The sequence below is a fragment of the Leptinotarsa decemlineata genome, unplaced genomic scaffold (genome assembly GCF_025532065.1).
Source record: "Leptinotarsa decemlineata unplaced genomic scaffold, Ldec_3_MD MMD2_tig00026330_RagTag_RagTag, whole genome shotgun sequence".
NCBI lineage: Eukaryota > Metazoa > Arthropoda > Insecta > Coleoptera > Chrysomelidae > Leptinotarsa > Leptinotarsa decemlineata.
In genome coordinates, this window is record NW_027412690.1 from 3,051,682 (window position 1) to 3,071,408 (window position 19,727).

General features: G+C 35.4%; 1 protein-coding gene across 1 annotated transcript in view; it reads left to right on the forward strand.

Annotated features, from left to right (window-relative positions):
- Positions 1-8,819: 8,819 nt before the first annotated feature.
- Cow (Proteoglycan Cow) overlaps positions 8,820-19,727 on the forward strand; it is a 71,912-nt gene continuing 61,004 nt past the window's right edge. Inside the window, exon 1 of the mRNA XM_074183101.1 lies at positions 8,820-9,058. Coding sequence (XP_074039202.1) covers positions 8,957-9,058 — 102 coding nt within the window. The 5' untranslated portion in view covers positions 8,820-8,956. The remainder of the gene's footprint in view (positions 9,059-19,727) is intronic.

The following is a 19,727-nucleotide window of genomic DNA, read 5'->3' on the forward strand; positions in this document are numbered from 1 at the left end:
TTTAAGTATATCTCTTTCTCTACAGAAAAAGTTGACGAGAAAGGTACACATGGTTTGTGTTGGAGGAGAAGTGCAGGGCGTACATATCACCAGGGGAACGACATACTGAAACGGGCTATGGTATCGGTGGATGTCCCTGCAATTCTGGAACCCTTAGGTACCAGTCGAGATGATGATAAACGACCACATAGTATGTCTCTTCTACCATGGAAATACGGTAAACCTGTGGTACGGGACTTCACTTCATTGACATGGTGGCGGCTTCCCATCTAGCCGAAAGTTCGAAGTCTGCTGGAAGTGCAGCATTGTCTGGCGAAAAGTTAAAACGAAAAAATACCACAATCTTGATATTTGTTCCATCCAGTAGCGGTTGAAACTTTTGGTGTTTATGGCCCGGAGTTATTCGTTCATGAACTAGGAAGGAGATTAGGCCAAGCAACGAAAGATTACCGTTCTTTCTCTTTTTTGATAGAAAGAATCAGTATCGCTATTCAATGTGGTAATGCTACTTCGGTCTTTGAAACTATTCCTCCTTCACATAATGTTGATGAGATCATGCATTGCCCTCATTTCAGTACGGATCTAAAATCTCTTCGAAACAAGTCGAGATATTCATCAGTCTCCTATCAAGGTTAATTCGCAAGTGATTAATCCACCTTTTCCTTTTTCAATGCGGTCAATGGATATAGATCATTTTTGCCCCCCCAAATATGAGCTGCAGCCCACGTGCTTTTGGTTCCCTTTCAGTGAAAGAGCTTCATGGAGCAAGAGCCGAATCAACCCCTCTACGAAACCCTTCATCATTTGGAAGGATTGAATGCAGCTTGAGAAATGGTTCTGATGCAGATTCTGTGGAACATGTCCTGAAAATCTTGCGAAGAAAATTGAATTAGATAATTTAAGAAACACTTGCTACACGAATAGCATTTTACAAGTGTTGTTCATGACGAAGAATTTCAAGAACGAGGTTTTAACGATGAACAAGAATGTTTCCTACTTATTCACCAAACTCAAACACCTGTTCATGCAGCTGCAGTTTTGTAAGAATGTTTCCTAGAGTCTTTGAAGTCCACTAGATACTCGTTAGGCCAACAAGAGGATTGTTCCGAATTTTTGGGGTTCTTGTTGAATATCCTTTGTGAGCAAAAAATAGCAGAATAAATACTCCTGACTTCTCTGGATTGAATGATTCCGTACAGTCTATCTCGTCTTATGTTTGTAGATCTTTTGCTGAAAAAATCCTCACTAGTTTACTTTGTAGTACATGGTCAAGAGGTAGCAAAAATGTATGTGACTTTCTGGAACTTCAACTAGCGTTTTCTAATATGAATAACCAGTCCATGCAAAGCTTATTGTGAAATCATCTGAAAACAAAATTTTTAATGAGTGATGCTCATCTATATTTCCAAATATGCGCCAGACTAACTGACTATTATATGACAATAAGTATAGCTGAGGAACCAGTCAATCTAATAATAACACTGATGATCTTCAAACATGATTCAACCTTTGACAGAAACACCAAACTCTTACGAAGGTTACAATCTTCATGCAGTTATTATGTTCACTGTGGTTGTGGCGTTGAATCTGGTCATTATTACGCATTGTTCAAAGACGAAACGGACTGGTTTTAGTTTGATGATAGTCGTGTCACTTAATATTCTGACGATATATTGAATTTATTGGAGCCTCTGGAGACACCCTACATTTTATTCTACGAAAGAGAGGACATTGGCAGATCAAGATCTCCAGATGATGTGTTGCTGCAGGTTTTTCCGGGTTTTCCTACAACTGATATAGCAAATGCGCCACTGGAATCAATCAAGTCGCTCCGGAGCGCCAATTAAATTTCGTTGCTGTTTTAAAATTTCATAATTTGTATTACTTTCTTTTTCTCTATATTTATTCTATTTGTCAGTCTCACAATAAGATAGAACAGCTTTGGAACTTCCACTTTTTCACTGGCACATACAGATGAACCGCATACTATTTTAGAATTTATTTTATAGCAAGAAAGGTACAATTTAATGTAATGGTTTGAACAATAATCTTCCATATTGAGATTTTTGATATGAATGAAGAAAAACTGGCATTTAAAAAATAACTGAATGAATAACTGAATAAATTTCTTTTTTTGTTTCTCAATACGAGTATATCATGTTTGTCAGTATTTACATAGATAATGTCTGTGCAGCCATTTTGAATTCGGAGAAAATGGCTTCTACGGCATCATTTTGAAAAGAAGTGGTAACTTGTGTTATATCGTTGCATAGATAATTTTAGATTCTATCAAATGGTCTAAAAAATATACAAGGTTCTTTTGGAAGTTTTCGACTCGGGTTTATTTCCAGTCAAACATGTACAGATTTTCGATTGTTTCATCGGTGGAAATATCGGTTTCGATTAATTATGCCTTCTTTTCCATTATCAGACTTTTTACCTCACTGTACACTTATTTCGGTGTTACCCGGTATATCAAAGGTTGAATGATATTCATCTTCAATGTGTTTCAAAAGCTTTGAAGATGATTCTTCGAAACTACAGCGGTTTGTTTTTTATAAATTTCAGAATATTCGATATATCGTTTTCTGAAAAATTAATTGTTATATCTAGTAAATATTTGAATAAAATGCCGGACAATAATTGAAAGGGTAGAGTGAAAAAAATACTTCACAATTTCGACAACACCGACATTTAATATTAACAGCTGTTTCGACACACTGTGTCATCTTCTGAGTGAATTATAAACTAACCTAGGAATATGATGTCATCTCCTCCAACACTAAAAGTTGCATTGGTATGTTGGGATACCTCTCCCTACCTACCAATGTAACTTTTGGTATTCAAGGAGATGACATCATATACCTAGGTTAGTTTATAACTCGCTCAGAAGATGACATAGTGTGTCGAAACAGTTGTTAGCATTAAATGTCAGTGTTGTGTAAACTGTGATTTTTAATTTTCACCCTACCCATTCAATTAAAATTAATTTACACATATTAGAAACCGAAACTGTAGAACAGGACAATAATACATTTTGGTTGGAATGTTCCAAGACTTCAATTTGACGTCTGTTGAGAAGTGACATGCAAATTTTTCATAACCACTCTTTGAGTTTTCACTCGCTTGAAATCAATTTTTTTTAACTAATCAAATGGGAAGGGCAGATTACTAAATTGGTTCATTAATGTTACTGCGCTTGAATAAAAATTCAGATAAGAATTTATCCAATTTGTCAGTTATACTTCTCAGGCTCAGTTGTACAGTTTCAGTTGAATTTCACTCAACCTAGAATTTTTTTGAAATATTGTAACCCGTTGTACAATCTAATGTTTTTCAAGTTCAACAAAACTTCTTAGGTTGGCAGAACGAAATCGTGCAAATAAACAATAATTTTAACAGTAATTTGAAAGGTGAGCATTATTTGTTAATAAATAATGGATCCTAATCGTAGTAGAAGAATGATCCATAAAAAAGTAGAAGAACTCGAACAAGATAAGATATGTTCATATTTTAACTAAAAAAGCGAATGAAATTCCGCATTTTTCATAAATTATAACAGAAATTTTGCAATATCATAAGAGATTGAAGCTATTATGTCGTCATGGACTTGTTCCTATATAAGTTTGATGGTAAATCCTAAAATAGAAATTATTTTATAATAGCTGCTTTTTTTTGGGGATCTACTGAAGTTGTTGATAAAAGGTGTCTTTTGGAAAACATGGCGATATAGATAAAACTAGGAAATTTGTCTCATATCCTTTTCATTCACACTAAACGACTAACTGTACTTTTACCAACTTTGGAAAATCCACCCGCAGCTTGGAAAAAATTTTCCGATGGCATAGAATGGCAATATTAAAATAGAATCATCGCATATAGGTTAGGTTTGAGCTTCAAAAATTTACCGTTGAACCTGCTTCATAATCATATTTAAGCTAAGCTTAATATTTCAACCGCATGCATGCACACTCAAACTATGCTTATACAATCATACCCCAGTTGAGTCGTGCTAAAAGTTTTGCCTGAATAGGCTAGACTATCGAAACAATTTCACTTATATCCTCCATAGTTTTGCTTTTACAACCCGACTTAGAAAAAAATATGTCAAACGAAAAATCGTGTTTCTATCAGTAGAACTATCGCTTGCAACAGCATTTCTACTGGTTGGGTTCGGTGTATCGCTTGCTAAGATTCAGAAAAACAGATGACCTAAAACCTGAATGATTTTTTATGAAACTAAACCTTCTTTGTAAGCTCCAGTTCTTTTGTCAGTTCACTCCACAAAGCTTTTGTATGACGATGAGTACCTATAACTAAACGTGACATTCTCGTTTTGATAAGTTTTCTACTACAGTATGTTTTACATAAATGATAATCCAACGTCAAAACGCGAAAACGGAGGTTATGTGCTGTCATTATTTTAAACATTTGGATTGGTGGAAGCATTACGGAGAAGTTTTGTTACATTTTCATTCGATTTCCTTTCCCTTTTTGTACTTCCTCGTTCCAACTACACAATGTAGTTGGAATTGAAAGAAAGTAATAATTCAGGAAGAAAGTAATAATTCAGGAACACCGGCCCAGAGAGTAGAAAGATAAAAAATATTTCTGGGACAGTGAATATTTCATTCCGTAAATAAGTTCCAGGTAATTCAAATCGCACCCTCGCAAATTAAATGACTGCCGACCCCATATCGCAGAAACCTCACCTACAAGCTCCCCTATATAATAACTGCAAGTGCTTGGGCATAATGAATAAGAATTAGAGTTAACAATCAGGGACACCCTCTAGCCGTAGCTCTAACGAAGTATCTGCTTCATTAATTCCTTTCCATAGTTTCCATCTACATTTCATCAACTCAATGAAAACAGCGGACCCGTAACTGTCGCAGCCCCCCCGGATGACGCCGGTGTGATTACCCTTGTATAAGGAGGAGCATAGAGCAGAAATGAGCGTACAAACCTAGACAGAGAAACCGAGATTAGACAGATAAAATGATAAATCGAATCCACAACGTAAAACGTACTCATCTCACCCCTACTCTTAGCATTGGACATTGATTTGATATTCGGTAGCTCACCCCCACCACTCTACCTGATCCTGCACTGCACAAGAAAGGTCTTCTTGCAAGCGAGGCGCACTCTCCGATCAGAAAGATTGGTGCGGTGTTGCCAGATTCGGTTGGATTTATCGGTTCCTCAGCATTTTCCTGAATAATGAATTATATTACATTCCTTTTAAGTGGGGACGAGATAATGGGGGTATTACAATTCGGAATCAACATTCAATGCATTTCAAATGAGTATTGTAATATATATACACTCATATATTTTTCATATATGAATTATCCTTTCTGAAAATTAACACACCCTGAAATTTAGAAATTGACTCCTCCACAATTTATATCCAAATCCGTCCTTGACTACTTCGTCAGTAATTCGTTTCCTTCGGAAGATTTCCTGAAAGGAAACACTCTTTGAAACTACTTAGACTTGAGACCGATTTTTGTCTAATGAAGGACAAATCTTCTTGAGACTGTCTTGAGCAATACTTCAATAAAAGTATTTGGATATCATTTCAGCGTTCCCATTTTTTGCTGCATCTTTTATATTAGTGGTTACTGTTTGATTTCACTTTGCACCAGAGATTCTGGCCATCACCAATGACTCTCAGATTGATAGCTCCCCTGTACGCTAGAGATGACAGTTCTCGTGTTCTAATTCGGAAGACAATATTCATTTTGTGCCAGAGTGCCATTCCATCACATCGTCCTATCCTCCGCCATGCCCTTCAGCCACTCTATCATAACCTGTAAGATATAATGTGTTCTGTTTCCACTATAACTTCGATTCCAATTTTATCCGCATAATCTATCAGGGTAACACGTTCTTTTGTACTTCCAGGCAGATATGTAAGTACTTTCTGATATCAAGATAATACAATATTCAACTCAATTGGATATAAATGAGAGCCAATCTAAAATTTTTACTTTTTCTGGCATGCATTTCAAACTCTTTGAGAAATTTGAAGAGTTAATCAATTTGTGTTGATATCTCAAAGATACGTTTATATATCAGAAAAAGAAGTTTTTTCCTCTGAGGTTTATATAAAAGGTTTCCATTAAAATTAACAATTTATGAACATTGTCAAAGTAACACAAAAGTTAAAAAAAATCAGTGAAATACAAAAGAACAACGTAAGTAATCCAGGGCGTTGTATTTCAGATCTTATGGCGTATTCTCTTTTCAGCTTCAGGAAAAAACCATGGAAAGAAACATCGCCTTGACAAGATAGTTTTCACTGATGAAGATATTCTGTTAAAAGAGGAATATGAGAAAAATCAATAATAATTTATAATAATCTACAAAATCCTCTCGATGTGATTTTCTAAGAAATTAATCAAACAATTCGAGTTGAACCCAATTATTCATATACTTAACTCAATTACAGTTTGAATATTGGGAAAGAAGAGTTTTGGCTTTCTACTTCTCCATCATCATACATAAAATGTGGGAATTTTCTTCTAAAAATTAGTCTCTCCTAAAAAAATACCCCTTTCAATTCAGTTTGAATATTCTTTAGTACTTCTATAATTTTTACTAAATATTTAAGTAGGTTGATAATAATAATCGTCTTTATTGTTTCCCAGCTGTAGTTACATAAAAATATTTAGATAAATTAAAGAGCTAGTTGCTGATATAACAAAAGGCAAAGTTCATATCAGTTAGCACAAGTGCTACTGATGAGTTGTTCTCAGTAGCACTTGTGCTACGATAACATCTGATACTTACGAACTTTATTCAAGGTCGGATATCTCCATTATAATATGAGCACTGAAATTTCTATAATATATTTCTTCTCAGTTGTTTGCTGTTAATACCACTGTAGGATAGCAGATAATTCACCGGCTTTACAGGTATAATTATTCACTTTTCTCAGTAGCATTCGTTCCAAAACTATTCAAACCAAAGATTCTCGTTCTTTTTTTTTTATGAAAGTACTAGTTGTCGCCCGCGGCTTCGGTCGCGTAGAATTTGGTTTGTCACATTAAGTTTCGTGACAGATAATTTTAAACAAATAGTTACAATATTTTTTTATCAACCGAAAACTTCAGGTTTCCAACTTCAAAACTGATGAAATTCATTTCACATAAAATATAGCCACTATAAATCAAATATAGCCAGTCTTCAAGTATGCCCACTGTCTATATGTGAAAAGTTTTATTTACTTATACGAGAAATTGGGCAAATTTCAGATATGTGGTTGGTTACCTCGTTCTAAGGCAGATGGGGCGATGGCAAACCTGTTGTTTGTTGTCCGCTTCAGCCTAGTTCGAATGATACTCTGAAAGAATTCGATTTTCAATTATCGGAAATCATCGACTTTATGTTGATGATAGATACTACCTTGCACTGACGAGTGACCAAACAGCCCGAAACCGGTCTGCAAGTGTGTTCCAATAATTGAAAATATATTGCTGCAGTTGTATCGCCAATAACATATGCAGGAATAACGTCAGTGAAGGATATAATCCAACGCCCTTCGTGGTATCAGCCAGGGGAGTAGTTGTTTTCTGATAGATATATGATGGAATTGGCCGATACTTGATGAAAATCCATAACTAATATATTCAAAAAACACTTTATTGAACGAATAGACACGTATCTGAACAAACAAAGTTTTATTATCCAAAAAACTGATTTGAAGGAAATGAAGTCCACTGAAATCCATCTACTGAGCTATTCTCCTTCTTTCATCTAGTAAATTATATAGTGTGGGGCACTGCAGTATTCCCCAATTATCTACTCTTGTAACACTACTAAAAATAACAACAATAAATGTCGTCAGTGTCATAAATCACTTATTTTCTCTGCCAGTTACACTATTAATATTTCTTACATTCTATCTCGGGCATTAGATACCTTTTAAGGTGATTCAGAGGTGAAATCTTGCCAACTATATAATTTCTTTTTTACGTACCACCATATTTTGTCTTGAGGAGTCTAGAAATAATGAATGCATCTCAACACTCACATTTGTAGATATCTAGCAATAATGCGTATTTCAGTCTGATCTCAGACCATGTCAGTTGAAAGCAAACCAATTTGATATAGAAAGGAAGTAAAGCTAACATCCTACCTTATAATTAACATCAATCTATTCAGAAACATATTTTGCATATTATTTTAGTATTTGATATTCACATTATTCAGTAGTTAGAATAAAACTAATTAGACTAGTATCTGTCTTTCGTACTGCATAAAAACTACCAATTAGCAATTATGTTCTTGGAGACAATAGTAAGTGGACCAGTGAAGTGTATTCCGGATATAGAAAACATTACTAAAAAGGGGATTTATAAAAAATTCCAAGAATTATTGAATTAAAATGATGGCTTGAAAGAATAAATTGGGACTTCAAATAAATAAGAACTGCCATTGTCACTTCTTGCTGACTTGGAATGCAACACAGCAAATACTATTGCGACATGGCTGCAAAACCTTGAAGATGTAATTGTATTTGCTTGGATATCAATCCCAAGAATTTTCAATTGGCAACTATACGACAGTAGCTAGTTTATACGCAGTTATTAAATAAACAGACGAGGTTCTATAGAACGGCATGCTGGGTCACCTGACATGAAACCTCCAGACTTTTCATCATAAAAACCTCCAAATTACTCCAGATTTTTCCTCGTTACCCCCGTGTCGTCCGCGTCCTATTCCCGACCCTTTTTTTAGCCCCAAACCTAGCGACTTTACGGAAAGAGCGCGCGGCAACATCGCAGAAGACCAGAAGATAGGCAGGCCACTGGAATCGAATAATCAAAAAGTCGTCGTGTCTGCTCGTCCATCGTCCATGGCGCTCGTAACTGAGGATTCTTCGATTGTGTTCCGTCTGACATAAACATTTCAGTGATTTTGTTGAGAACGTTCGCGAAAACCCGCAAAGATGAGGCTGATTTTATTGATGTTTGCCCTCGCCGCCGTCATTTATGCAAGTGAGGCGAAGCGCAAGAGGAAGTTCGAAGGCGACTTCGAGTTTGACGAAGAGGTGAGATTGAATGTCTTGATAGTAGCGGAGCCCTTGGCTTTTTGTGTCGATGTAGACCGCCTTGTTTACGAATCTTTGTCCGATTTTGTGGAAAACTCGATTTCTGAACCTCTCAAATTTAGGATCGCCATCAAAATAAAACGCCCAATCAGAAAAAATGTAGGAGTCGCCAGTTTTTTCGCAACTTTCTGTTTTACGAAAGGAAGATTTGGTGGTTTACAAGGCCTTATTGACTAACCATTCATCTTTGTAGAGGGAAGACTTCTTGCATTCCTTAACTTTCTAATAGAGTAAACAAATATTTACTTAGGTGCTAGACGACTACTCAAATTTTAATCTCTCTCGCTTACCGTGAGTTCAGAAAAATACACAGGAAAATGAACAAATCACTAGTTTGGTGTTCTGAAATATTGTTCTGATAATTAAACATTAACACACAAGAAATCTTCTTTCACAGTATTATCCAACGTAGATCTGCTAAAAGAAACGAAAGAAGGGAGATTATTAGATTATAGCCTGGGATAATTTTCAAAAAGGGATATATTGTCATTATTAGTTATCGTTTTCATTACATTTTCTGCTCATATTCACTACATTTTGTTGATACATATCCTCACAAGCGTTCCAAGTTCATATTCTGGTCTGTAGAAGGTTTTTATTTTTTTTATTTCCTACTAACCATATCTGACGGCATGCCGAAGATATAAAAAACGAATAAAACTGAGAATGAAATTATTATTATCAATCTGTCTGTTTTCAAAAGATGAACTTTGCACCAAATTGACATAACACCCTGTATTTGCGTTGTTTTAAATGAATTATTGCTCACAAAGTTATGTCCAGAATATGACATGAGTTTAGAAATTATGAGTTACTCGTCTCAAAAATAATTATGCTTTGATAATACTGATACCAAAGAGGAAATAAATTGTATTGAGTTTTTAGTTTCCAATATCGGATTGAATAAAAATGTGAGAGAACTTTATACATGTGTAAAGAACAAATTCCTGGTTCATTTCGATACGTTACTATATAAATCTTATAGACAGTGTATTGCAGTTGAAACGGGATACCCCCAATAAGTCATTTGAAATTGAGACTGAATAAATCGTCAAAGCACGTCAACGTCAGCTTTGAGAGGAACATATGTGAAAATTAACCCCTTCACCTTAACAACTCACGTGACACCTTTTTTCCAATTCTTATTCAACCCTGCAACATTTTTGACATTTCAACGGTAAATAATATCAGCAAAATTGAAATATTAGGTTATTTTAAAACTTTTGTTCGTGTTAGTATCATGTGTTTTTGTAGCTCCATGTTAAACCACCTCAGGACGGTGGTATGACACCGATGGGCCAACCAAGCACTTCCCAAAGGCACTATAACTTTCTGCAACCGAGCCAAACTCTCTCACCAGATTCCTATTGTGAGGAACACGAAGAAATGTAAAAAAAATGTTAGTAGGAGCCGGCACTGGTCAACAGAAGATGTCCGATCCTGCTCCACGATAACGCCCGTCTGCACGTTTCGCAAATCACTGGTTGAAAATTAAACGAATTATTCGTCAGAGTTCTGCCTCATCCTCCATACTTCCCAGACCTCTCGCCAACCGACTACCATCTTTTCAAGCACTTTGATAACTGTATCACCGGAAGAACCTTCGCCAGGATCAGGCAAAAACGGCTTTCGTCAACCTCATCGAATCTCGAGCACACAAATTTTATGCTGATAGAATTAAACGACTTGTGTTACGTTGGCAAAAGTGCACTGATTCAAATGACGCTTAAATTGAATGAGTATTCACTGAGATATTACCGTTCAAAGAAAATTCATAAACACGGAAAACAATTTTGAAACAACCTAACACTTTCGTGAATTTTGTATTTTATTTTGAACTAGAAAGTGAAACTCAACAGAACGATTCACTTGTTCAAACTCAGCACCATTAACTTGCATATAAATGTATGAACGATCTTCTGTTTCCTCCCTTACATACTGAATAATATAAGGTGTTAGTAGCCTACATCACCTGGTAATTTCTTCCCGTAAATTATCTATAAATAGTTTGTTGTGTCTTTTGATTTCAACCATCCCCATACAGTGAAGTCAAATCAGGGGATTTGGATGGCCATTTTGTAGAACCTCTCCTGTTGCACTGATACTACGCAATGAGGATAAACTCCGGTTTCAAAAAGTTTTGTTGGGTAACAGAATGAATTATCTAAGAAAAACTATTGATTTCTTGCCAACGTTTCGAATTCAATTACATTTTTCTCCAGGGCTCTGTAGCAATGAATTTTATAAAACATGTATGCGACAAACTTTATAATTGCTGTCATTGTTAATGTTGTTAGAAGTAACAACGACATGTTTCCATGCTCTCTTTCCCGATCAACAAGGGCTGTGGGATTCTTGATATTAAGCTTTTTTATAATATCTCATATGGCTGAAACTTGTGTTTTGAGATAACACCCGATTTGGCCAACATAGCATTTGGGACAGTTTCCACAGTTCAATTTGTAAACTTTGTTGGATTGTATATCCAGTGGTGCTTTAGTTTTCACTTTACAGAAAAAAAATATTTCATTTTTCTTCATCTGAAAGAGATTTTCCTTGAGGCCCTCTATTTCTAGCTACACTTCCAGGTAAAATTTCAGATAAGCTGCAACATCCGATTTTTGCAAAAAATATTAGTGTACTTACGTATTTTGACGTGAGGATTACGAATCCGAAAGAAAAAATCGGCGTTCCCCCTCATTTCCAGAGTTACAGCTCTCCAAAAATGGAACCTTGTGGTATACCTAGATCAATACTCTAACTTCTACTTTCAGTTTTCATTGCCTACAGTGACAAGTCGTTTCCTGAAGGTTAGAAAATCTGATATCCAATCCAATAAAATTGACACAATGTTCAAAAATGTCTGCCAATGCTGAGTTGACAGTGTCTTCAGAGAATTGTAATTAAGATTAGACTGCAACCGGTTTGTTCCAATTCTGGGATTTTCGATTTTCACTGCATATTATCTGGCCCTTCTAGGAATCGTGCTAAAACATACATTTCAATAGTTTTTTCACCTCTCCTCATATTAATGAAGTTGTTCGGAGTCACCAATCGGAGTTTTCTAGGATCAAATCAAATAAGAGTACTGTCATTGTGACATGAGTAGATTCAACTCTTTCGTGACATAACATCGTAATATTATGAATGAATTGATTGCTCTATCTTGTAATATTTTCCAAAACAAGTGTTCTATTCCGAAAATTTTCCTAAAAGTGAAATTTTATATCGTAACTCTTCAATATAATAATTATACATACCGAATAGAAAAAAGTTATTTTCATATAATTCAATCTTTATAGTTTTTCAATGTTTTTGTGAAAGTAGTTGTTTCGGGAGGTCTTATTCTTTCAGTTTGTATCTGAATGTTACTTCTATGCATGATTTACACATCTTTGTGAATAGTTTATTTTGAACTTGATTGCTTCTTCCTTCCTTTGGAAGTTCCCATAATCTTTATATAAAGATGGAGAAGTAGAAAGCCAAAATCTTTTATCCCAAAAATGAAAATGAATCTTTTCTAAAAAATATCCATTTCAATTTCAGAAATCGCTTTAGAAAATTAATAACAGCGAGTGGGGTAAAATCGTTGATGCCTGAATCAAAATTACTCTTCTTTTTGAAATATCGGGGGGCTATTGCGCTTGACCTGAGATCCTAAGCATCTGTAACTGAAAATATAATAGAGTGCATTTCTTTAATGTCCCCCCCTTTTATTTTTTGAACGGGTCAACTCAAAAAATTGAAATTTGGGATAATGAAATTAATGCATAAATACTTTATTTTGAAGTGAAATTGACAGATGAAACTTTCAAGATGGCGACTGGGCGCCATTTGGGGAAAACATTAAATGGAAAGACACATATTTTTGAAGCTCCTGACAAATGCTTCACAACCCTAGAATATAATGTCAATATCTTCAACTACTACAAAATGGTGGAACTTTTAATAGTTGCTTGAATACATCGACATTTAACTACATAATATAAGGTAATAAGCTTGAGGTCAGTTCAGAAGATGCTTGAAATGGATGCCTTGAACTTCTTGACATATGAACAGCCTATCCGATATTTCACGCCGAACATTTTCGAACACAGTAACGTTAATATCTCTACAAATATTTATTATTCTCTGCCGTATATCTAATATTGAAGCAGGTTCAGTTTCGTACACCTTTTGCTTCAAATACCCCCATAAAAAAATCCAAAGATGTCAAATCTGGCGAGCGGGCTGGCCATTCTGTAGGACCTCGACGGCTTATCCAACGACCGGGAAAAGTAGTATCCAAATAGTTTCTTACTTTTCTGGAGTAACTTGGTGGTGCTCCATCTTGTTGGAATACAATATCCATATCAAATTCATTAGGATTCGCTTCGACGATTCAGTAATGGGAGGGTCAACAGTAGTTTCCAGCATATTCAAATACAGTTCCCCTGTTGAATTTTGATCAATAAACAGAGGTCCCACAATATAGTTTCCCAATATTCCTGCCCAAACGTTAGTTTTTTCTGGATATTGGGTATGTGTTCCCCGGAAAATGTGAGGGTTGGTGTCACTCCAATAACGGCAAACAAAAAATGACAGTTCAAAATAAAGTATTCATTCATTAATTTCATTATCTCAAATTTCAATTTTTTGAGTTGACCTGTTCAAAAAATAAAATGGGGGGGGGGCATTAAAGAAATGCACTGCATGAAGTAAAACAATATTAGCCAAGGAATTTTTGGATGGAAACGACTTCAATTTCTCGAAGTAAATATTTTATAATTCCAGTCGTTGACAAATTGACCTATTTATTGGAACCAATTTTCTATCTTAACTCATAAATTTCAGATAGCCGAATCATATATCTTCCACAAGATCTTCAGTTACATATTTCAGAAGTCTATGGTAGAAGGATTTCACGATTTACTTTCGAAAATTGATGAAAACGGGCGAGAAAAAATTGTTATGCCTTCAGATTCAAACATATCGGCATAAAATATGGCCCGAAACGGGGACATCCGGCCTCTTCGCCGAGTACATTCTGAACCCTCGAATACATCCGATTCTGTATCAAAATTACTCTTCTCTTTATGGCACACTCGATAATGGGAACTGGGCAGAGACTCCCAAAAGCAAAATCGATTGTGACGAAGTATGTCGTTTCCCTCGTTCCTAAATTCCGGGCATTTCCTGAGGCAATTTCCATTTTCTTGATAACGAACGGAAAAAACTATCCGACTCCGAAAAACATTTCGTTGCGTCTTCTGGAGAGTCGGTCGAGTAATAAAGCATTGATTTCCTTCTTCATTAACAATTCAGAATCTCTTGCTCAATTTCGCGTTCGAAAATGCAATTAAGTACGAAGTTTTAGGTATTAAATATCCTCTTCGGGAAGTATTCGATGAAACTGATAATGAAATGAACGGAGAAGTGTTTCCGATAAAATACTAAACGCTACGAGGAGGAATTAGAAACTAAAATAGAGTAAATTGAGGAATTTGGCAGTAGTTGAGGATGTAAGGAAATGGAGCGTTGGTGTTTTAAGGACGATGTTCTATTTTAAACGCAAATGTTGATCTTTCAATCCCTTGAATTTAAAAAATTACTGTTTATTGGTAGATCCGTTTTTGAAGGTCAAATTGTAATTTGATATTTCAATATTCAACGAGGTTCTTTGTCTAATTCTGAAAAAGAAACAATCATATAAACATATGACACAAAGCAGTGAAGGAACGCATCTGAATAAAAAAATATCGAAGAAAAAGCAAAATTGCATCATTATCAAATGTGTATAACACAAATAATTTTTCATTCAAATAATCACTCTGATAATACCAACCTAAAGTCTCAGAAAAATATATACAGAAACATAGTGACCAACAAAACCACCACGTACGACAATATTTAGTGCCTAGTAAACTAAGAAAGCTATATTTCTATCTTTTGAGTGTATAACTTTGCACAATATGAAAAATAAAGAAAGATGAATCAATATAAAATTTGATAAGTTGTAATGAAGGTAAACCGGCACATACAGAAATTATTATTCATAATTCGTCCACTCACCCATTTCAGCATAAGGTAGCAGCTTTCAACAGTATGATCCACAGACTGATGAATGTGCCCTTGTCAGAGGCGAATTTCAATAAAGAACTGGATATAATAAAGCAAATAGCCGTTAAAAATGATTATGATAGCGGTCTAATACATTCTTTATTATCAAAAAAGTTATACATACAGTAAAGCTTTGAAAGAACTTTACCCAATTCGAAGAGAAGAGGATAAAAGTTATACAACCTTAACCTACTTAGGCGAACCCACTACAAATATTTCAGATTTTCTACACAGCAAAGATGTAAATACTGCTTTCAAAACAAACAACAACTTAAGCATGCACATTAAGAATAAAAAAGATAAAAGTTCAGTTTCAAAAAAATCAGGAGTGTATAAATTATCATGTGGGTCATGCCCGATGTTTTATATAGGTCAAACTGGAAGAACGTTCAAATCCCGCATAAAGGAACACAAAAATAGTTTCCAGAATGGAAAAATAAATTCCACATATGCCACACAGAGGGACATGAGTTCAACCATGAATACAAGCCCCTCCATTTCCAGCAGAAATGTTGAAAGTTAACCTGTTGGAGAGTATGGAAATAAACAAATTCAAAAATTTCAATATCTTATGAACGATCAAGCTGAATTGAATAATTCGCTATTATAGAATCTGTTCACTTAGCAGGTAAAAATAGTTACGTATATTTTTACAGGTATACTTTCGATAAATTTATGGTTAAAATCATTAATATAGGTAATGAATTCATACCTGACCTTTTCAGATAGATTCATTCATTAGGCATACGAGTAGGTAATAGGTTAGAGTAAAAAATGTTTGTAATTTAGAAGTCACTTTCAGTTTATGTTTGAGGAAGCTATTGTATAGCGAAGTACGTGTCGCGATTTTTGAAAATCTTTTATAGTGAAAATCATGCAATAAACTGTATTGATTAGTTATTTTTTAATAAAAGACAAGCTGAAAAGTTCGTTTCTGCTTAATATGTACCTCTGAAGGATCAAATTAGTTAGTAACTAGTCGCATTTATAAATTTTGACTAAAAATTTAATAATCAATGGAAAAAAATCAATTTCTTCATTTAGCCTTCTGTTGATGGTTGAAATTTCAGAAAATTATCCTGTTCCGATTTCAAAATCCCGAAAAATTCACTCGTGAATAACACATATAAAAAAAATGAAATGTCCATAGTTTACATGAATAACATACGAGATATTTTCTGAAAATTCAGTTCAGGTTAAAATTTCCTTTTTCAACTTATCGTCTTACCAATGGCATCCGGGCATGATCCATTTCCTCAGAACTGTTTGAAATACACTTTTTACCTGCTAAAGGAATATATGCAAACTCTTTGAGTTTTATACTTTTTTTATGAAGTCCTTCGTGACAATTTTGTTTCTTTCCATTTCATTGCGTGATCACCAGTTGATTTTAGAATATGATCTGCTATGCCCCCCTCGATCCTGTTACCTCTTTATACTTTTAAGAATACAATTTTTGCTCACATCTAGAAGTATCTAGGTTTCATCTATATAACAGAAACAAGGTTTATTGTGAATATACTCTTCCTTTTTTTCAACCGTATTTTATAGTTCAGTTTGTGTCAAATAAGATCTCCCATGTGTTGGTAGTTTTAAAATTGTTCTTACATCTGTAACCGATTCGTCTCAAGTTTTCAAACAAATCGGGAATTTTAGCTATGACGCTTATTTTGTGAGATATGTATTTGACTCCCTAAAAAATGTCTTTCATAAAATATTCAAGTCTCGTAGAAAACCAACATTGTAGCTTGAAGTGCAGCATTGAAAATATATTTGGTACCGTTAGATATTCTCCCAAGAAAAGTTCTGTAAAAAGGTTGTCACTTCTCTAAACTACCACGTAACAAACATGATTTCACACAAATAAAGTTTTGCCGCTAGGTTATCAATATAATACAACGAGCAATCAAAAAATAACTCATTCTTATATTGACAAAGCCCATCCTAGAGAAAATATATTGTTTTGAACTGTTTACAGTACATTACCTGAGATGATTGAGAGTAAAATGAACAAACCTGCGATAAAAAATTGAAACAATAATTTCTATGTGAAAATGAATTATTTACAAAATTATTGAAACCTATGTAAGTAACCCAATGATGTGTTACATGTGTTACACCCAATGATATCTATTGAAAACACTTCCCCAATACTAAAACAAAATTACGGTCTCTCAACGGGCGTTCTGCTAACCAATTGAGTGTCCTCAGGAGATCATTACACTAGTTAGTGGCCTAACTAAGGTACTACCTGTTAGTAGTAGCTAACTACTACCGGTTAGTATTACCTAGGTTAGGTTAGGACTAAAGTGAATGGGTCTACTCGACCCTCCACCGCAACCTGCAAGGATTTATTATGGCTCCCACCTATTCACACTCGGCCAAATAAACCCAACTTTTCAAAGAAGCCGATTAGTTTGTATGGTGAGTGGTCTTTCAGGTCAGATGATAAGGGTACGGCTCTGCCGAACTCTAAGAACCTGATTCGGTCCCCAGCGGGGCAGGCTCCACCGCAACCCGCAATGATTTATTGTAGCTACCACCTATTCACACTCGGCCAAATAAACCCAGCTTTTAACGAAGCCGATTAGTTTGTATGGTGAGTGGTCTTTCAGGTCAGATGATAAGAGTACGGCTCTGCCGAACTCTAAGAACCTGATTCGGTCCCCAGCGGGGCAGGCTTCGCATAGCTTGGGCCGTTTTCTGTAAAGCCTTCGGCCACCAGACAATTGCATCCTAAGTTATCATTAGTCTGACAATTATCATATAAATCCAGTGGATTTGTTTAGGACCTAAACCCCAAGTTTTACCACAAATCCTTCGACATGTCCATAGTGACAGTCTGGCTTTGTGTAAAACTTTTTCCAAGTGAGCGTTCCAGGTGAGTCTTTTATCAAGAACAATGCCAAGATAGTTCATCTTCATTCCAAATGGAATGACCTCACCATTGAGGGACAGTGGCGGTAAATTACCGCCGGTAATGGCCTCGCCTTGAAGAGTCGATATTGCAGTTCTGTTTACTAGCATATCATAGATTCAGCCAGTTATGATCGATTCTATACCTTTCTTAGCTAGAGACAATCCTATAGATTTAGGTAGTGCATTGTCAAATGCTCCTTCAATATCAAGAAATACAGCAACCGCAATACAGTATCACCTAACTACTACCTATTATTGTTCCTATGGTAAACTACTTTTTTTTATACATCTAATTTGTTATGTAGTTCCTCTATGTTAGTGACCATCTCTAATATTCATCTGTTTTTCATTAAGAATTATACGTATACGACCAAACAAAGTGCTGATCGTAATAGCACCTTTGTCGCTATTCATAGAACTCATTCCGGACTTTTCGATTTGCAAGTTTCGAAGGCATCCAGGAACCTGTTGTCACATACTGGTCTCAACAATTTTAAACATTTCTCACTTATTCTATGGTCGTTCTCTAAGGCATGTTGAGTGACACTAGATTTCTCCGGTCTATGAAACCGAACATGCGAAACATGCTCCTTGTAGCGAGCTAATATAGTTTGTTTGGTTTGACCAACATATTTCTTATCACAATCCTTGGAGCTTATTTCGTAAATCAAAAGTCTTGTCTTTCAGAGTGTCCAAAACTTGTTAAAGGGTACGTGCAGTTTTGAAAGCCACTCTGCAGCCCTTTGCTTGGTCTTTTACGTAATAATTCTATATAAAAAACAGATATATATCAGGGAAAAATGGAGGGGATAGTCACTAACATAGAGAAAATACATAACAAATTAGAGGTATTAAAAAACATGTAGTTTAGCATAGGAACAATAACAGGTAGTAGTTAGGCCACTAGCATATAAAAACAATAACATAGTAGTAAAATTTAGTCATAATGATCTCCTGGGGACGCTTACTTGGTTAGCGAAACGCGCGTCGGGAGACCGTAATTTTGTTCTGGTGTTGGGAAAGTGTTTTCAAAAGATTCATGTCACGCCAGAGGTTCCAGTACGAACTATCAACTCAATGATATGTTACATGGGTTTTCGGTTTGACGTGAGTTTTTATGAACTCAAACTTTACATTATTCCTTTTTTTTAATGCTGCCGGTTTTTAGCCGGGCGGTTCGACGTGGGTGCTTTGTTCACTCAGTCAATCGGCCGATGTGTGAGTCGATGGTTCAAGCCCCAGGCTGAATGCTCGATTTTCATTTGCTATCGTCCAACCCGTGTTAGGAATCACACGTTAAAAGGTAAGACATCGTTAGTCTTTAGCTCGCACAAGTTTCGCCTTCTGAGGGTTTTCGTTCGTAGGGGTGCGATAGCTAGTTAACGGAAAAAACATATTTTTTCTAAACAATGGGCTATTTCATTCAAACCGTATTTATTATGGCAACTTTTTATCTGCATGCTATTTGTATATGTTATAGGAATATAGATATTCTGTGATACATTAATAAATTCAGAATGAGTGATTTTTGCTAACAACTAAATATCCAGATCCGCAATTCGGAAAAAATATTGTTGATTGCGTGCCAGAG